Below are 21313 nucleotides of genomic sequence, written 5' to 3'. Positions count from 1 at the left end.
CTAAATATATATGCACCCAATACAGGAGCACCCAGATTCATAAAGCAAGTTCTTAGAGACCTACAAAGAGACTTAGACTCCCACACAATAATAGTGGGAGACTTTAACACCCCACTGTCAATAATAGATCAATGAGACAAAAAATTAACAAGGATATTCAGGACTTGAACTCAGCTTGGGATCAAGAGGACCTAATAGACATTTACAGAACTCTTCACCCCAAATCAAAAGAATATACATTCTTCTCAGTAGCACATCACACTTATTCTAAAACTGACCACATAATTGGAAGTAAAACACTCCTCAGCAAACGCAAAACAACAGAAATCTTAACAAGCAGTCTCTCAGACCACAGTGCAATCAAATTAGAATTCAGCATTAAGAAACTCACTCAAGGCTGGGTGTGGTGGCTCATGCCTGTAATCCCAGCACTTTGGGAGTCCAAGGTGGGCGGATCATGAGGTCAGGAGATTGAGACCATCTTGGCTAACACGGTGAAACCCCATCTCTACTAAAAATACAAAAAATTAGCCGGGCGTGGAGGCAGGCGCCTGTAGTCCCAGCTACTTGGGAGGCTGAGGCAGGAGAATGGCGTGAACCCGGGAGGCGGAGCTTGCAGTGAGCTGAGATCACACCACTGCACTCCAGCCTGGGTGACAGAGCAAGACTCCATCTCAAAAAAAGAAAGAAATTCACTCAAAACCACACAACTACATGGAAACTGAACAACCTGCTCCTGAATGACTACTGGGTAAATAATGAAATAAAGGCAAAAATAAATAAGTTCTTTGAAACCAATGAGAACAAAGACACAATGTACCAGAATCTCTGGCATACAACTAAAGCAGTCTTCAGAAGGAAATTTATAGCACTAAATGCCCACAGGAGAAAGCGGGAAAGATTTAAAATCGACACCCTAACATCACAATTAAACGAACTAGAGAAGCAAGCGCAGACTAATTCAAAAGTTAGCAGAAGACAAGAAATAACTAAGATCAGAGCAGAACTGAAGGAGATAGAGACATGAAAAACCATTCGAAAAAATCGATGAGTCCAGGAGCTGGTTTTTTGAAAACATTAACAAAATAGACCACAAGACAGAATAATAAAGAAGAAAAGAGAGAAGAATCAAATAAACACAATAAACAAATGATAAAGGGGAGATCACCACTGATCCCACTGAAATACAAACTAACATCAGAGAATACTATAAACACCTCTACACAAATAAACTAGAAAATCTAGAAGAAATGGATAAATTCCTGAACACATACACCCTCCCAAGACTAAACCAGGAAGAAGTCAAATCCCTGAATAGACCAATAACAAGTTCTGAAATTGAGCCAGTAATTAATAGCCTATCAACCAAAAAAAGTCCAGGACCAGATGGATTCACAGCCGAATTCTACCAGAGGTACAAAGAGGAGCGGTACCATTCCTTCTGAAAGTATTCTAAACAATAGAAAAAGAGAGACTCCTCCCTAACTCATTTTATGAGGCCAGCATCATCCTGATACCAAAACCTGGCAGAGACACAACAAAAAAAGAAAATTTCAGGCCAACATCCCTGATGAACATCAATGCAAAAATCCTCAATAAAACACTAGCAAACCGAATCCAGCAGCACATCAAAAAGCTTATCCACCACAATAAGTTGGCTTCATCCCTGGGATGCCAGGCTGGTTCAATATACACAAATCAATAAACGTAATCCATCACATAAACAGAATTAATGACAAAAACCACATGATTATCTCAATAGATGCAGAAAAGGCCTTCGACAAAATTCAACACCGCTTCATGCTAAAAACACTCAATAAACTAGGTATTGGAACATACCTCAAAATAGTAAGAGCTATTTATGACAAACCCACATCCAATATCATACTGAATGGGCAAAAACTGGAAGCATTTACTTTGAAAACCGGCACAAGACAAGGATGCCCTCTCTCACCACTCCTATTCAACACAGTATTGGAAGTTCTGGCCAGGGCAATCAGGCAAGTGAAAGAAATAAAGGGTATCCAAACAGGAAGAGAGGAAGTCAAAATATCTCTGTTTGCAGATGACATGATTGTATATTTAGAAAACCCCATCGTCTCAGCCCAAAATCTCCTTAAGTTGATAAGCAACTTCAGCAAAGTCTCAGGATACAAAATTAATGTGCAAAAATCACAAGCATTCTTATACACCAATAATAGAGCACCAAATCATGAGCAAACTCCCGTTCACAACTGCTACAAAGAGAATAAAGTAGCTAGGAATACAACTTACAAGGGATCTGAAGGACCTCTTCAAGGAGAACTACAAATGACTGCTCAAGGAAAGAGAGGACACAAATGGAAAAATATTCCATGCTCATGGATAGGAAGAATCAATATCATGAAAATGGTCATACTGCCCAAAGTAATTTACAGATTCAATGCTATTCCCATCAAGCTACCAATGACCTTCTCCACAGAATTAGAAAAAAACTATTTTAAATTTCATATGGAACCAAAAAAGAGCCTGTATAGCCAAGATGATCCTAAGAAAAAAGAACAAAGCTGGAGGCATCATGCTACCTGACTTCAAGCCATACTACAAGCCTACAGTAATGAAAACAGCATGCTACTGGTACCAAAACAGATATATAGACCAATGGGACAGAATACATGTCTCAGAAATAACATCACACATCTACAACCATCTGGTCTTTGACAAACCTGACAAAAACAAGCAATGGGGAAAGGATTCCCTATTTAATAAGTGGTGCTGGGAAAACTGGCTAGCCATATGTAGAAAACTAAAACTGGACCCCTTCCTTACACCTTATACAAAAATTAACTCAAGATGACGTAAAGGTTTATATATAAGACCTAAACCCATAAAAATCCTAGAAGAAAACCTAGGCAATACCATTCAGGACATAGGTATGGGCAAAGACTTTATGACTAAAACACGAAAAGCAATTGCAACAAAAGCTAAAATTGACAAATGGGATTTAATTAAACTAAAGAGCTTCTGCACAGCAAAAGAAACTATCATCAAAGTGAACAGGCAACCTACAGAATGGGAGAAAATTTTTGCAATCTATCCATCTGACAAAGGGCTAATATCCAGAATCTACAAGGAATTTAAATTTACAAGAAAAAAAAAAAAAACATCAAAAAGTGGGCGAAGGATATGAACAGATACTTTTCAAAAGAAGACATTTATGTGGCCAACAGACATATAAAAAAAGCTCATCATCACTGGTCATTAGAGAAATGCAACCATCTCACACCAGTTAGTATACAAAAAACTAGCCAGGCGCGGTGGCGGGCGCCTGTAGTCCCAGCTACTCGGGAGGCTGAGGCAGGAGAATGGCGTGAACCCGGGAGGCGGAGCTTGCAGTGAGCTGAGATCCGGCCACTGCACTCCAGCCTGGGAGGCAGAGCCAGACTCCGTCTCAACAAAAAAAAAAGAATGGCAATCACTAAAAAGTCAGGAAACGACTGATGCTGGAGAGGATACGGAGAAATAGAAATGCTTTTACACTGTTGGTGGGAGTATAAATTAGTTCAACCATTGTGGAAGACAGTGTGGTGATTCCTCAAGGATCTAGAACTAGAAATACCATTTGACCCAGCAATCCCACTATGGGGTATATACCCAAAGGATTATAAATCATTGCACTATAAAGATACATGTGCACATATGTTTATTGCAGCACTATTCATAATAGCAAAGACTTGGAACCAACCCAAATGCCTATCAATGTTAGGCTGGATAAAGAAAATGTGGCACATATACACATGGAATACTATGCAGCCATAAAAAAGAATGAGCTCATGTCCTTTGCAGGGACATGGATGAAGCTGGAAACCATCATTCTCAGCAAACTAACACAGGAACAGAAAACCAAACACCACATGTTCTCACTCATAAGTGGGAGTTGAACAATGAGAACATATGGGCACAGTGAGGGGAACATCACACACAAGGAGGCCTTTCGGGGGGTGGGGGCAAGGGGAGGGATAGCATTAGGAGAAATACCTAATGTAGATGATGGGTTAATGGGTGCATCAAACCATCATGGCACATGTATACCTATGTAACAAACCTGCTCATTCTGCACATGTATCTCAGAACTTGAGTATAATTTTAAAAAAAGAAAGAAAAAAAAACCTGCACTTCACAGCATTAATTAAAATTACACTTAAATTTGTATAAATGTGATCAGTATCTGTCTTTTCCTACCTGCAGTCCCCATTAAACTATAAGCTCCATGAGGGCAAGAACTATGTCAGTCCTAATCATGACTGAATTCCCTATACCCTATGAATACCTGGCATACAGCTATAATTCAATTACTTCAGTTGTATCAGATTAAAAATAATGTATTCCTCAACAAAGGAAGATAAAATGAGATAAAATGGTGCTCCTCACATCACTTTTTTTTGAGACAGAGTCTAGCTCCATCGCCCAGGCTGGAGTGCAGTGGTGCACATCACATCTTTTCTGGAAAAGCTAATAAGAACATTTCTTGAGTTCCTGCCATTCTAAGATTTTTAGGTACTATTCTAAAATTTTTACATGTATTCTCATTTAATTCTCATGACAAACCTATGAAGTAGGTACCATGATTATTCCCATTTTACAGATGAGACCTTTGAAGCAGAAAGGTTGTACAATTCGCTCAAAGTTACAGAGATGAATGGCAGAGATGAGATTCAAATCTAAGTAGCCTAGCCTAAAAGCCCATACTTTTAATCACTACTCTATAACACATCTTATTGAAGAACACCAAATTCTCGAGTACCAACGAATGTAGCCAAATAAAACAAATGATATGAAGACAAATTCAGACTTAGATATACAAGTCTCCAATCCTACATGACAATTCAAAGACAGTCACCACAAATCATTCCAATGTCTGATCCTTACTTTTATTTAAAACAGCCATCAACACTAAAACCATATCTTCCTTTCGAATTAACAGACATAGATGGAGACTGAAACCCAAAATATTCTCATATTAAAAACATTTTCTTCTGCCACTAAATCCCTGATTCATAAAAACACAGACAAACTATTTTTATCTGCCAATCACCCAGTCACCAAACTGGGCCAACAGAACTCCATATGTATTGCCTGGGTTTTCCACTGGAGGCAGCAGAAATGCATGGGGACTGCCACTGTCTCCATGGCTTTGTCTTTCTAGTTCTCCCTGCATAGGATGTAGGAAAATAATACATATCAAGTTTGAATGGGCCCTCAGTATTTATTCAAAAGAATACCAAAAACCAGTGCAAGGCATGTGACAGGGAGGATGGATCACTAGAGAGGGAGCAGGGCGAACAATTCAGATGATTCACAATCTGCCCAGCAGATGCTTCTAAGTTCCAAGCATTCAGTAGCATGCTTCCAAGATCACACCCAATCTTACCACAGCGCCTCAGGGGTCTGTGACTCCTCCAGTTTATGATGCCTTGTTGGTGCACCATGGAATGTGAAAGATCCTAAGAAATCTATAATTAGAAAGGGAAAATTTAACTCACCTTCCACTGCTCCTCGGGAAGTAGTTTCACGACCACCAGATCCCCATTTAAGGCTCTATTACGAGCAACAACCCCATCAATAAAAATGTCTCGATCACCATCCTAGGTTGGAAAAAGAAATAAGACAATAGTGAGCTTAAAAACACATAAAGCAAAAAACAGATTGCATGCTTTCATAACTGAAATAGAAAACAGCAAGTTATTCTTAGGCTATCCTTTTTTGTATTAAATAAAGCATGTTGATACCTTTTTAATACTAAATGAATTTTTAACATATCAAGGAAGTATAAAAATAGAAGGTATGCAAGAGAACAGAAGAGGAACAACATAGAATCTCCCGCAAGAAAACAAACTGAGGGCAGGAGCAGCAATGGTTCTAAGATTTGGGCTCTCTAGGAAGAAACCAGCAAATTCATAATGCCCCCCAAGAAAGTGGCAGAGAGTGTAAGTTGTGGTTGTTTTTATGGAGACCTAAGCAGAGGGCAAAGAAGAGAAAGAAAGAGATGTAATATGAGGTTCATCACATGATCTTCACACTCTACCGACTGTGCCAACTTAGGACCACTGTGAACTCCAGACAATGAACACAAGGTACAGACACTTTCATCCTCACTCACTCAGAAACAAACCACTTTAAATAATGTGGCTCCCCAGTGAACTCCCCAAGTGTCAACTTCTTGGCTTAAATAGGTGCCAGAGTCTTCTTAGTAATCCAAATTACTTTGTAATTTTAAATAAACAAAATAGCTAAGGAAATGCAGGCCTTCTGCAGCAGTCAGGGTTCCTGAGAAAATGAAATATTTTCAAAATGTTTCACCAACAAACATGTACTCTTATCCTTCTTTTCTCTACAAGTTTATATGATGTGCTCTTTTTCAGAGAATAAGAAAGAAGTAAAATACTTTTTCTTACAGGAGATGACAGCAAAAGGGTCTGGAAAACCATCACTCAAATTTTTCTAATAGCGACACCTGACATAGATAAGATTTAACATAACACTCAATGGACTGAAGGTGATTACTATGAAACTTTAGTTAAAGTTAAAATTAATATCCCAAAATCACCAAATCAAAAAGGCGGGGGGGGGGGGTAGATTTTAGTCACTCAGCATTTTTTACAGTTTCCACTTACAAACCATTAGAGATCTTCTAGAACAGTTTTTCTGCTCAATTTCCAGTTTAGCTATGGGCTGACAGCTGTGGCCTGCACACTCTGCCAAAACCGACCCCACCCTAGTCCCCGAGGAAAAGCTACTGTGTTAGCCACAAAACATGACTGTAGTTGACCTCTTGACAAGCTTCTCAGAGAGATCTGGAAGAGACAGCCAGTAAACAGAGAGTGAACAACTGAAATATGGCACATCACCATCTATTGCTGCCTTTTGCAATTCAAAAAGCAATAGGATCTCTCAGACCTCCTTGGAATGAAAAGTGGGCTGTTTGGAGGTCACCCTAACCCATACTCATGCGTCAAACATATGCAATGAAATGCCTCTATTATAAGCAGCTACAACCACCCTTTGGCAGCGCAGAGATTTCAGATTGATGGGATGACAGTACCATCACCTTACAATCCCAGGAAACTAAGGAAAGCAGGGCTCAGTTGAACCTCAGACAACACAAAAATCTATAGCTACTGCATCACTACTCAGCTCTTCCTTGATTCATTCAGAAGACTGATCTGTCGCTGAATCTCTTATTTTAAAGATACTAAGCTTGGGAACTGCTCAATAGTAAAAGTTCGAGTCATCTCTTTTAACCACTTTTTAAGGCCAAATATTTCAGCTCTTTGTTTGAACGCCAGAAGTCTTGTTCTACCCATCAGAAAGAATAATAGGTAATAGAAAAAAAAAGAAAGAAAAATAGATAATGAACATCCCTGGAGGAAAAATAAAGGAACTGGGAGAAGGGCATGGGTAGTCAGACTAAAGACTTAGGGGACTGTAGGAAGGAAGACAACACAAGTATGCCACGATGGTCATAGCATCCTTCATTGATGAAACAGTCCCCTTTGGACCAAAAATAAATTCCATCGCTGTACAAAGGGTGCCTTCTATGACAAGATGCATTAAAAAGTTAGAGAGCTTCTTAGATTTACATAATTCAGAATAGAAACTGTGCTTTTTAAAAATGACAGGTTTTTCCATCTGATCAATTTTCTCCTCTTTATCCTATCCCCAAATAGGATAAAAGGCCTGTCAATAATATCATTTTATCTTGGTTTGCTTGAAAGTCATGACTTTACTCACATTCTGTATTTCATTTTTATTGAGAACCTCACAAAACTAGCAAGTACACATAAGTTATTCATCTCGTATAGTTTAGATGTGTCATGAATTGAAAACCAACTTTCTGTCAGTAGAAATTATAATGAACCTAAGTCAAGTTCCCCCAGAACAAAGTATTATTTTATACCTGATGATTAATTCACTGTTCTTCACCTGTTGACCCAGGGAGATATTTTAGTATAGCAAATGACATTGTGTAAATTCACAACCACTTTTAGAGTCAGTAAGAGCAAACCTAAATAATTTAATCAAATCTCTATTTTTGTCTCTCTAAAAACTTTAGAATGTGAGGAACATTCGACAACATTTAGTCCATCCCCTCATTTTACAAATGAGGAAGCCACTGTATGTCCTACTGTCAGAGCAAAAGCCTCATCTTCTGTCATATTCATTCCTGCCTTTATGCTCCTAGCTTAAGCCAGTAACAGTTAGGCCCTGGTTCTGACATTCTACTTCCCAGTCTATCTGTGGGCATTTTTCATCCCATATATTTTATATTTGTCATAAAATGAAAATCAACTTTCTATCAGTAGAAGTTATAATGAACCTAAGTCAAGTTTCCAGTTAATACAAGTTCATATTTGACATGGATATGAGCTATGTATACTCAGAAATCTAGACCACAGTTGGTTGTGGGCTTTATATATGAGTAATCTGTTGCCTCTATTATTGCCCTTTTCAATTGCTTTCTATAATGCTCCTGAAAACTGAAACCCACAAAGCAAGACTGTAGGACTGTTCCCGTGTCCAAAACCAGAGTGTCTACAATCACTTGCAACGGGCCTTGATTGGCAGCTCTTATGATCTATTCTTAATTACCGAGAGGTGAATTGTTTTTCTCTCTCTGAGACACTATCACTACTCAAGCGGGAGCCAAATAAAAGAATAAAAGCAGCATAGAAATAAGCCAATCCTAATATCGCAACTGTCTAAAAATTTCTAAATACGACATAGCAAGAATACAATTTTAAGTAGGAGAGCAACTATGAGCTTTTAAAACATCACCACCTTTTGCTTTTGCTTCTTAGCTTTCTTTAACAAGCCAGGTTAAACCATGGAGATACATCATTTGCAGATGTAAATTACATGAATTTAGCTTGCAGGAACCATAGCAACTCTGCTCTGGCTCTGCTCCAGCCACACCCCTCCCCATCAGACAAGGAGTTCACAGAGCCAAATGGATGTGCTTCCCTAAAATAAGCAGCCCCAAGCCTACCTCCAGGACATATACAGGCACTCCCCCATCACCGGAGGCACCCCCTCAACATGGCGGCTGGCTAAAGAACAGGTATTTCTAATGGGTATGGACATAGCTTAGATATATGGGACAGGATGCCCACGTTTGTGCATGAAAGGGCCCTCACTGAATGCAAGGGAGTCACAAGGGGACAGGCAGCTAGCACCGAGAAGGGAAGAGGGGCAAGCTAGAGGTGGAGACATGCTTCAGCATGGAGCTGCAAGAAATCTGAGAATTCTACATTTGAACTCAGGTATATGAAGGTGTATTTGGCAAGGAATATATAGAATAATATATTTTACTTGATGGTGGGTGTGAGGTCTAACTTATCAATATTTGATTTAAGGTATGTGTGCCTTCTTTTCTACTTCTGTCCTAGGTCCCACACTTGGTAGGAGCCAGCCCAATAGGGATTTAACTTAGGGAAATCCTATACCGTGTATTCAGGCAAGAGACGGAGCAGCAAAATTTTCAGAATGCTATAGTTCCCCTTATCATTGCCATCAACAAGAGCAAACTTAAGCATGCACAAGAGACAAGAGGTCTGAGTCTACCAGTTCCCAGCTGCCTCTTAAGATGAACTAACTACATCGAGTGATATTTTCATGCTTAAAAATCTGTGTCTCTCATACATGAGCGCTCCTAATACATTCAAGTTCCTTCAACTGGTATATTCTTGAAGAAACAGTTATGCTTTCTTTATGGGAAAAAAACAGTGGTTATGCAGGGCATACTGAGAGACGGTTTATCCGCCTCCAACATAGCACCTTCCTAAGAGATTTTCATGGGTAGTTTTTATGATTCCTGGATGTAAATTTAACCTTATGAGCAAACTCTGGAAACTAATACATATGTAAACTGCACTTCTAGTATATGCGAGAACTGCTCTTGCAGCCAAGTTACCACCTCAAAGCTGACCCTCAATTCTACAACCCAATTTTACAACTCAAGTTCCAGGGTCAAGACATATGCCATTTTCTCTCACGGGAACAGAATATGACTGAGAAAGAGTAATGTGAATGCCAGTGATACCTTTTATCTGATTCAATGGGTAAGACTTGAACTTGGATGCAATGCGAGTCCCTGGATTTCAAAGGCAGGGGAAAAGGACTAAACTGAGCTTGACAGTAGGTCATAAGGTTATTGTAACAAAAACAGTAATATCACTTGAGCATATAAAATCTGAAATGTTCCAAAATATAAAACTTTTGGGCACTGACCTGACACTCAAAGAAAATGCTCACTGGAGCATTTTGGATTTCAGTGTAAGTATGTAATGTAAATATTCCAAAATAAAAAAAAAAATTCCAAATCCAAAATACTTCTGGTCCCAAGTGTTTCAAATAAGGGGTGCTCAATCTGTAATAACAACATTTATAAAGTACATGACTGAACCTATATTCTCACTAAACTTACTGTCATTTAAACTAATAAAATATGTTAATTAAAATATATGTATTCCATTTCATCATCTATAAGCATAAGTTTGGTCTCTTTCACTGTGAAAAATCTACGATTCTATAGCTATTCTATTTATGGTATCCTGGAAAAGTTAGGTCAGGAATTTAAGAATATTGCTCTCCTAGTTTTGCTCAATCAAACCTTCTCTAGAGAACTGCTGCTAACTATATGTCAGTGTGAACTTGATTTAAGTGGAAAGAGCCTCTTAAAATTAGTCATAAATGTAAGAAAGGATCTAAAGGACCCAACGGTAAAGAGCCTTGTATGAAGCTCTATCACCTGCACGAAAGTGAAGTGAGAAACTCTGACCCCCCGCAAAAAAAAGCATTACACATTATTTTTGGACAAATGTTCAGATTAGCTCATGCAATAGATCCATAGTAGATAGCATATTTGTTTAGGAAAGATTAACTTAAATCAGTGGAAAAAATCATAAATCCTTTTAAGCCATAAACCAAGGGCGTTCAATTACACAAACTGGTGGGTAGTCTGCCTGGGTCCAGCTGCTCTTTGCAGCCTTGTAACAAATGCCATCCGTTTCATTTGGCATGCGATTTTAAGACTGGCAGAAGGGGTTTTTAACCAAAAGAAAATTTTGTTTATTTAAATTTGAAACAAATCTTTGCCCATCCTCAATTTTGCTTCACTACTCTGCTTTTTAGTTAGAATATATGATTTCAGTTTCAGAGCACATCTAAAAAATGAAATGTGACATTAAGTTTATTATAAATTTATTGAACTTACCGGGGAAGGAATGAAGGCTTCATGAAACTTCTTTGGATTAATTCTCAATACACCCTTTAAAACAAAAAAATAAAGCTTGTGAAAATCTAGCTATATATTTATGATTTTTCCATATGTATGTTATTCTCCAATAAAAAGTTTTAAAATTAAACAGTTCAATTGAGAAAACAAGTTAGATGTATAAGAACTGTTCATTAAATGCAGGAAACACAATTTATGTTGATATCTGAAATAGAGGGTTCCATCAAAAACAGAAAGCTTAGACTGGCACCTTGGTGTGAACAAGCAAAGGTAAGGAACAAGAGAGCCTGGCATAGAGTGGGAAAGTGGCAACTATTAGACTTTTAGGTGCCCCTATATGCTAGTCTTCAAATTTAAACCTTGACTTTACAAACCAGATTACCTGGGGATTGTGTCTCACTATATAAAGGCCTTTTTTTTTTTTTCTCCCAGTTCCAAGACCTTTCCACAATTGCTTGTTTCTGTGACAATTTTCAAAGTGATACAGGTTGATTTCCAACCTAGATACTGAGCCTTAAGAAACTGGATGCATTATTTTTTACTGTGGCCCCTCTGCAGAGCTGAATGAGTCAATAATTCAAAATGGCCATAACCAGCTCTTAATGCAAACTGGAATCCTGGCTCCAACAGCCAGGCCACCCAGTCTGCCTTCAACTTCATGTTATTCCAGCACCAAATCAGGGTCTGCTTCTATTTACACACAGGGGTGCAGGTGGGGGCCTCTTCAATAGCAGTTCAGTATTTCAGGCTCTTGCAGGAAGCTGTAATGCTCCCCAGGTTCCAGCTGTAGTCTCAGGACACTGGAACACATGGATGGAAGCAGTTATTTTTCTAACAGCCAAACTCAAAGGATATCTCGAGAAAGTGTTTTAAATAACATTTCCCCCTATAACGTTTAAAGACTCAAAGATACATAATTAACAAAACAGGCCAGGGCATAAAATAAAGCAGAAAATAATTTCCTTCTATGCTGTACCATGTTTAAATTACAAATGTAATTCAAATAGACTACTCAAATAGACACTCAAATAGACTACTACAAATGATCATTCAGTCCTTAATTCAACAATTAATTATTGAGTACTGACTATATTCAAGACCCTGAGACACACTGATGGGGAAGATAATGATTAAGCTCAGTCCCTATTTTAAATGAAAACATAAACCAGAGGTACAGCTTACTTTCATAGCGAGGGCACCAGAAGAGGCTTCAGAGATGGTGTCTGACCTAGTCCTTTACAGAAGAGCAAAATTTGCAAATAAATCAGATGAGAAGTATAGTAGAGGACACTGTGTTAGCAAAAGTGGTTAAGAGGGCACTCACTAACTCTTCTCCATTGTGCAATAACTCTGCCTAGCACAGAAGAGGGAGGGACCAGGAGATAAGGTTGGCAAAGCTTCCCAAGGCCAGTCCCTTGTTAAGAGTGTCACAGTAAATCCACTTCTAGACAGCTGTTTCTTGTTGAGGGAAGGAGGGAAAAAACTTACATTTATCCTAAATATTCATCCACTCACTCAACAAATAATTCCTAACAAATAGCATGGCAGGCACCATGTCAAGTGATGGGGTAAAAGGGAGACTAACAACAGACAGTCTCTACCGTCACACAGCTGACAGTCTCATGAGGGGAAGAGACTCCAAACAAACGAAAGTCAGTTCATTGAAATTAAATGTTTAACAATTTCATTTGCTGATTCCAGATGCTTTTCTCTGGCCTAAGTTTTTTTTTCAATTCCTATTCTTCTATCATCCCTTGTAGCTCAGTGAATGGTTAGCAAATGAAGAAGTACGGAGATGAGAATGCCTCTAGCTTTGAAAATGTCTTTAATTGCACGGCACTCAGACAGGTTAGGCTGGGCCCAGGGAAAAGAGACAGGTTGCTCAAGGCTGCATCCAGGCTCTATTCAAAAGAAAAGGTATTAAAAAGGCCTTGAAGATTTTACCCTTGATTCTCTATCCCAAACTTCCCAATATATACAAAAGGACACAAGGAAGAAGAGAAACCTTGTTCCACAATAGCATTTGTAAATTTGACTGAAGCATAACTCTGAAGAACTGGACCTCAGAAACACAGCCCTTGAGAGAATGCAGATGACACTAAGAAAGCAGAAACTCCCCAGAGCTCCGCAGCAGACCAGAGTTGTTCCTATAGCCTGAGAGAAGCAGCTGACAGTAAAGTCTGTCAAAAACAATGGTCTTTTAACCAAAGGATACTTCCCACAGATGTCTTGTCTTACTCACCTACAAAAGTCCAAGGCTTTCATTTCTTTTTTTTTGAGACGGAGTCTCGCTGTCTCCCAGGCTGGAGTGCAGTGGCCGGATCTCAGCTCACTGCAAGCTCCGCCTCCTGGGTTCACGCCATTCTCCTGCCTCAGCCTCCCGAGTAGCTGGGACTACAGGCGCCCGACACCACGCCCGGCTAATTTTTTGTATTTTTAGTAGAGATGGGGTTTCACCATGTTAGTCAGGATGGTCTCAATCTCCTGACCTCATGATCCGCCCACCTTGGACTCCCAAAGTGCTGGGATTACAGGTGTGAGCCACCGTGCCCGGCTGGCTTTCATTTCTATAGCCATCCCCTAATCTGACCCAATTGCCCATCTCCCATCTTCTTCCTAAAGCACTTCCCTAGGCCTGGAACTTGATCAGTGAGAATCCCATAGCCTCCATCTCTTCTCCGGATGCTCCTGATTCTTCCCCTTAATCGAAACCTGGCTGTTCCCTGATGTTATTGCTTCCCTGAGTGCTCTCAAAGGGTGTCTATTTTATCTCTCATAACCCATATATCTCAGGGACCAGGTGAGGAAGGGCCCTTTGCTTTCCCATCATGGCTTTAAAAGTATTTTTTCCTCCAATCTCTTTCAAAAATCCCAGATCCTTTGCAGTTCATATCATTAGCACCTCCTTGGTGCTGTCATCCTCAAGCTTACAGGTGGGTCAAAGCTCCAATTCACTAACATTTTGACTAGCAGCTCACTGCCTTCCTCTCTATCCTTACTCCCATATATATTTTTGGGACTTCACATCCATGTTGAAGACCAAGCAACCCCAGCCTGTCACTCTAACTACCATTTGCTCTTCTACCCCACCTACTCTCTCCCATGTTCACTGCCTGAATCCCGTCAGCACTACTAATGACACCACTTAAAAAAAAAAAATTCAAATATCACACTTTCCGATGGCAGTCTTTCGTCTACTTATGGTAAAAACCCCATTTCAACAACTCTTCAATTTCACTAAGATCTCCAACCCAAAGCTGTGACCACGTGTCACCATCCATTGTCCTCCCACTGTTTACTCCCTTCTCTAGCAACCTAATTGCCATGGCCTGTCATTATCACTTAACCTTGCAAATCCTAAACAAACCTCTTACTCTGATATTCAACCAGCAAAAGACCTTGAAGATTTTACCCTTGATTCTCTACTCTCAACTAACCCCAGCTATCTGCTTTCTCACTTCCTGTACCCAAGGAGCTAAACAGTACCACAGAAAAACACCACACAACTGGGCTAAATCAGTCTAACTGGCAATCACAAACATACTGTATTTGGCTTGAGAGTCCTTAAAACTGAGGAATTTCACACATATAAAATACATAGTTGCAGATATTCTTGAAAAATCGTAAGATCTAACAGCTTTGGACAGGGTTCTCCAAATGACAGCAACCACCTAACCTGAATAACAGACGCTCCTCTTATAGTAATAAAAACAAAACTCAAGTGCCACTTATGCAGGTATATGACGTGCCACACACTCTTGGAAGAGCTTTATATCGATCAGCTAATTTAACCCTCACAACAACCCTATGAGGTAGATACTATTATCCTTGTTTTTACAGAGGAGGAAACTGAGGCACTGAGAGGTTAAAAAAATTGCCCGCTTTCACATCACATTCAAGGTCAGACAGTCTGGCTCCAGAGTCCATGCTCTCCACTACTGTGAACAGCCTCTCTCTCTGTTTGCCACACTCACCACCAGGGCCTCTTCACTCATGTATGCCAGCTGTCCCTCTTACCCAAAAACTCATTCCAACCCTTGCTTTTCTCCGTCTTGGTTAATGGCAACACCAGCCAGCCGCTCAATTCGAAAACTCAGCAAGCGTCAGGGATGCCTCCCTCTGCCTCACCTTCCATAGCTCACCCACCAGCATGTCATATCAGTTCTAGCCCCACATCCATCTTCACTGCCACCTTCTTGTTCCCATCTCCATGTTTTCTGACCTGGTTTACTTTGATAGCTTCCTGAGTGGCCTCTCAGCTTCCACTCTAGTCTATTCATCTCACAATTCCCAGAGAGATATGTTCAAAGCATGAAACAGATTATTTTCTTCTCCTGCTTAACAGCCTTCAGTGACTTCCTGCTGCTCTTTAAACAAAATCCAATTCTCCAGCATAGCCTAGAGACCCTACATGACTTGGCTGATGCCTAACTCTCCACTTGTCCCATCATATAACTCCCTTTGCTCACAATGTTCCAACAGGCTTCCTTCTCATTTCTCAGAACCACCAAGCCTTCCTCTGCTTGCTGCTGTTCTACTAGCTGAGCTCTCCATCTACGTTCTTCTCCTAATTCTTCAATTGGCTGTTTCATTCTCATCTCAGACAACCCACAGATCATCTCACAGAGGCTTTCCCTAACAACTCTACTAAAGAGGTTCTCTCTATAATCTCTCTCACCTTTCCCATTTCCTTATTAGCAGTGATCAGTCTATAATTTCTTCTCTTTTTCTTTAGTTGTTTTTCCTTACCTCCCCAGTGACTTGCCTAACTTGCTCACTGGTATATGCTTGGCACTGAGTAAGAAGTCAAGAAACATTTGTTGCACTAATTAATTAATGCCTGCAGAGCTGAAGTTCTTTCATCACCCCAAGTATTAATGTTATGAATATCATCTCTCCCTTCTGAGTGACTGGGCATTCCGCTATAACATCACATCTATTCCCCCTCATCTTTAATTCATCCCCAAGTATTCTCCAGCTGACTTTACTCTTCTTAAAAAAAGAGAGAGAGAGAGAGAGACAGGGTCTCACTCTGTTGCCCAGGCTGGAGCACAATGGCATGATCATGACTTACCACAGCCTCCAACTCCAGGGCTCAAGTGATCCTCCTGCCTCAGCCTCCCCAGTAGCTAGGAATACAGGTGCACATCACCATGCCTGGCTGATTTTTATTTTGTACAGATGAAGGCTCACTATGTTGCCCAGGCTGGTCTTAAACTTTTGGCCTCAAGCAATCTTCCCACCTCAGCCTTCCAAAGTGCTGGGATTACAGGCATGAGCCACCACACCCTGCCTGATTTCACTCTTAACAAATGGTTGTTTGTTTGTTAAGAAACTAACAACCAAACTAACAAACAAACAAATGTTTGTTTGTTTGTCCTAGAAACTAGTTCATCCTGTCCTCTATCTTCCTGGACTAGGATTTTTTTAGAGAGCCAATAACAACTTCACACCAATATTCTATTCTAAAAGGAACTCCGACATCATAACTAAGGCAGCTCTGGGGGCTTAGCCTGAACTTCCTTTAGCCAAAGCATCTTTTGGGATCTGAAACAGCCAATTCTACCATCTTCATACCCATGTCACCTTGATCATCACCCTAAACTGGAGCCCCTTCCAGGCTTGTCTATCCCCTACTCTAATCTCTCCCAACATCTCCTATAAAAACCTCTCAGTACTCCCCCCTATGAAGAGAGAAATGAAATACATTTTTTGATGTGAGAATTTTTTTTCAACTTCAAAACTACACATACATGATCATGTGTTACTGTTATTGTCGCTTCAAACACTGGAAACTCACATAGGAAAAAATACGAATGAAATATCAAAGTATTGGTTAAGGTATTGAAAACAAAATAAAAATACTCTACTCCTATTTTTTTTAAATCCCCCTACTATCTCTCGATAAAAGTTTCTTCTCTGGATGGTGAGGAAAAAAAAGAGGTCAAAAGAGATGAATTTGAATACAAAAGTTAACAAAAGTTTCCAAGTATCTCTAATACACTTAATTTTTCTCCATCAGCATTAAAACATCCTTTCTTGTCTGGCCTTTTACCTTACCCAGCAAGGCCTGCACACATAAAGTTTATATCAAGCAGCAGATGGACTCTGTTTCTCTGCCTATGAAAATCTTATTTACAGTGTTGTATATTTCACACGGTGACCTCATATCTGGAACCCATTTCTTTCCCCATCTGCAAAGAACAACTGTTCTCATATGTGGGGGGGAGGTCCTGGCTGCAGAGTCCCATGATGTCACAGGCCAGAAGGAATCACTTACAAACTACTGGGAATTAGAGTTGTTATATTGATCAGATTTTTATTTTGTTTTATTTGAGTATCAGCAACGAGTGGTTTCAAAAGTGAAAACTAAAAGGGAGCTGAAGCTAGTACCATTGCAGAACGCTGTCTCTAGATAGGTATAAATCTGTAGCCAAAATTCTAGGCGACTAGTTTTCTTTCAAGTTCTAATGACTGACGTTCCCCCGACTCTTCTTCAAAAGACAGTATCTGGATCCTTTATTCAGTCAATAAGTAAATATTTATTCAATATAAATGTATTAAGCATCAGTCAAATGTCAGGCACTGAGCTAACTTCTGGAATAAGACATGACCTTGCCATCAAGGACATGAACAGTCTATTTGGGGGAAACATAAAAGAAAAAAAATGGTGGTAAGTTTAGAATAAAGGGAAAACAAAAAAGTCAACTACAGGAAAGCACTAACAGCCAACTCTACTTGGAGAATTAAAATGAGGCTTCTCAAAGTGGGTAACATTTAGGCAGGGACTTAAAAGCTAAGCACCATTACATCAAGACAGCGGGAGAAAGCATTCCGAGCACCAGGACCAGCACGCACAAAGTCACAGAGACATCAAGGAGCACAGTTTTTAGAGGAAAAGACTGGAAGCTCAGGGTGAATGGAGGACAGTGCTCCTGGAGGAGAGTGCAAGAGGATGAGAATGGAGAGGCACAATGGGTCCTCCTACATGAAACAGGAGGAGGGCCAAGAAGCTTACAGATAAAATGGTGTTCGGGATATGGGCTAAACGATGAAGAGCAAATGATGGATTAATGAATGGACTAACATCCAAATGCAGCTTCATCTCTCCTAAGAGAGGCCATGTCAAATAAATCCAGGGAAAGCTTTAAAAAAAAGAAACTCCAATAGGGCTGGGTGTGGTGGCTCATGACTGTAATCTCAGCACTTTGGGAGGCTAAGGCAGGAGGATCACTTGAGGTCAGGTCAGCCTAGCCAACACGGTGAAACCCCATCTCTACTAAAAATACAAAAATTGGGGGACTACACCCCATCCCCCCCGGTTGGGTCTTAGTCCTTTTAATTCTTGGAATCACTTTTGGGGTGCTAAAGACCCTGGAGCCACACAGTGGGGTCCTGGGGGAGCTACAGAGTGGGGTCCTCAGGGCACTTAATGGGATTTGGGGGGTTCCACTGAAATGTTGCTGAGAGCTCAACTGGAATCTAAAAGTTCCTTCAGAAGGTGAAGGCCAGGCCCTCCAAGGGGGAGAAGCGAGCAGACATCCAGCTGAACAGCTTCAGTTTCTACACCAACGGCTCCCTGGTGGTGGAGTTGAGCCTCCTGCGGCTGGGCCTCCAGGAAGCAGAAGTCCCTGCTGGTGGGGTTCAGTCTCAGCCGGGTTCAATCTGGCAGAGTTCGCTCCTATTCAACCCGGGATTTCCAGGACTGCCCTCTCCAGAAAAACAGTAGCAGCTTCCTGGTCCTGTTCCTCATCAACACCAAGGATCTGAAGGTCCAGGTGCGAAGTATGGAGAGCAGAAGTTGTTTATCTTTCCCAGGCTCCTCCCCAAAGTGCCCTCCGAACCAGGGCTCCCAAAGCCACAGGCCACAGTCCCCTGCAAGGTGGATGGCGGAGGGACCTCTGCAGCCAGCAAGCCCAAGTCAACACCCGCAGTGCCTCAGGGTCCTAGCGGGAAGGACGAGGAGCTGGTGTTGGGCCTGAGCCACCTCAACAACTCCTACAACTTCAGTTTCCACGTGGTGATCGGCTCTCAGGCGGAAGAAGGCCAGTACAGCCTGAACTTCCACAACTGCAACAATTCAGTGCCAGGAAAGGAGCATCCATTTGACATCACGGTGATGATCCAGGAGAAGAACCCCGATGGCTTCCTGTCGGCGGCGGAGATGCCCCTTTTCAAGCTCTACATAGTCATGTCCGTCCGCTTCCTGGCCGCTGGCATCTTCTGGGTGTCCATCCTCTGCAGGAACATGTACAGCGTCTTCAAGATCCACTGGCTCATGGCGGCCTTGGCCTTCACCAAGAGCATCTCTCTCCTCTTCCATAGTATCAACTACTACTTCATCAACAGCCAGAGCCACCCCATCGAAGGCCTCGCCGTCATGTACTACATCACACACCTGCTGAAGGGTGCCCTTCTCTTCATCACCGTCGCCCTGATCGGCTCAGGTTGGGCCTTCATCAAGTACGTCCTGTCGGATAAGGAGAAGAAGGTCTTTAGGATCATGATCCCCATGCAGGTCCTGGCCAACGTGGCCTACATCGGCATCGAGTCCCACGAGGAGGGCGCCAGTGACTATGTGCTGTGGAAGGAGATTTTGTTCCTGATGGATCTCATCTGCTGCAGCGCCATCCTGTTTCCCGTAGTCTGGTCCATCTGGCATCTCCAGGACACGTCTGGCACAGACGGGAAGGTGGCGGTGAACCTGGCCAAGCTGAAGCTGTTCCAGCATTACTGTGTCACGGTCATCTGCTACATCTAATTCACCCGCATCATCGCCATCCTGTAGCAGGTGGCTGTCCCCTTTCAGTGGCAGTGGCTGTACCAGCTCTTGGTGGAGGGCTCCACCCTGGCCTTCTTCATGCTCCCGGGCTACAAGTTCCAGCCCACAGGGACAACCCATACCTGCAGCTGCCCCAGGAGGACGAGGAGGATGTTCAGATGGAACAAGTAATGACCGACTCTGGGTTCGGGGAAGGCCTCTCCAAAGTCAACAAAACAGCCAGCGGGCGGGAACTGTTATGATCACCTCCACATCTCAGACCAAAGGATCCTTCTCCCCCAGCATTTCTCACTCCTGCCCTTCTTCCACAGCGTATGTGGGGAGGTGGAGGGGGTCCATGTGGACCAGGCGCCCAGCTCCCCGGGACCCCGGTTCCCGGACAAGCCCATTTGGAAGAAGAGTCCCTTCCTCCCCCCAAATATTGGGCAGCCCTGTCCTCACTCCAGGACCACCCCTCCCTTCCAGCTATATGTACAATAATGACCAATCTGTTTGGCTAAAATTATATATATATATATATACACACAAAAATTAGCCAGGTATGATGGCATGACTAATTTTTTACCTTCTGTAATCCTAGCTGCTTGGGAGGCTGAGGTACAAGAATCACTTGAACCCAGGATGCAGAGGCTGCAGTGAGCCAAGACTGCACCACTGCACTCCAGCCTGGGCAACAGAGTGAGACCTTCTAAATAAATAAATAAATAAATAACCACCAAGAGTACTCCAAGAATCAGATAAACCAACTCATTTGTTAAAAGACAATTTTTTTTCTTTTTTCCATCGATCATGTGTGCACTTGACCACAGATAAATAGAGAAAGATAAAGAAAGGTAAAGAAAGAAAGGTAAAGGAAAGAAGGAAGGAAGGAAGAAAGGAAGGAAGGAAGGAAGGAAGGAAGGAAGGAAGGAAGGAAGGAAGGAAGGAAGGAAGGAAGGAAGGAAGGAAGGAGGGAGGGAGGGAGGGAGAAAGAGAGAGAAAAGAGAAAGAGAGAGAAAAGAGAAAGAAAGAGAGAGAGAGAGAGAGAAAATGAATGACAAAAAGGAAGAGAAGATGATAGCATCCGTAAATTGGTTAGATCTTCAGCCAAAAACACAAATACAGAAGCTGTGCTCTCAGAATAAGAGAAAGTGGAACACAGCATTTTCAAGTGAGCCAGGTAGCACATGGCAATATTTCTATACTAATAAAAGTATTATGAAATAGACTTAATTCACAGAATATGTGGCCCTGCCTCCCTCCCCAGCCTACTAACTGCC

At 41.4% G+C, this 21313-nt stretch overlaps 1 protein-coding gene and 1 pseudogene across 7 annotated transcripts in view; one reads left to right on the top strand and one right to left on the bottom strand.

Moving 5' to 3' along the window:
• Nucleotides 1-21313, bottom strand: part of DIS3L2 (DIS3 like 3'-5' exoribonuclease 2) — a 380688-nt gene that overhangs the window by 299146 nt on the left and 60229 nt on the right. For 6 of the 7 annotated variants that reach the window (XM_077957889.1, XM_077957886.1, XM_077957885.1 and 3 more), the window contains 2 exons: nucleotides 11252-11305; nucleotides 5523-5624 (listed from right to left, as the gene is read on the bottom strand). In XM_077957889.1, coding sequence (XP_077814015.1) covers nucleotides 5523-5624; nucleotides 11252-11305 — 156 coding nt within the window. Of the gene's footprint in view, nucleotides 1-5522; nucleotides 5625-11251; nucleotides 11306-12454; nucleotides 12627-21313 lie in introns of those variants that run through there. The other variant, XM_077957890.1, reaches the window with a different exon arrangement.
• Nucleotides 19007-20296, top strand: LOC100425585 (protein GPR108 pseudogene; annotated as a pseudogene).

The sequence above is a fragment of the Macaca mulatta genome, chromosome 12 (assembly GCF_049350105.2).
Source record: "Macaca mulatta isolate MMU2019108-1 chromosome 12, T2T-MMU8v2.0, whole genome shotgun sequence".
Lineage (NCBI taxonomy): Eukaryota > Metazoa > Chordata > Mammalia > Primates > Cercopithecidae > Macaca > Macaca mulatta.
This window is presented reverse-complemented; position numbering and strand designations above follow the sequence as displayed.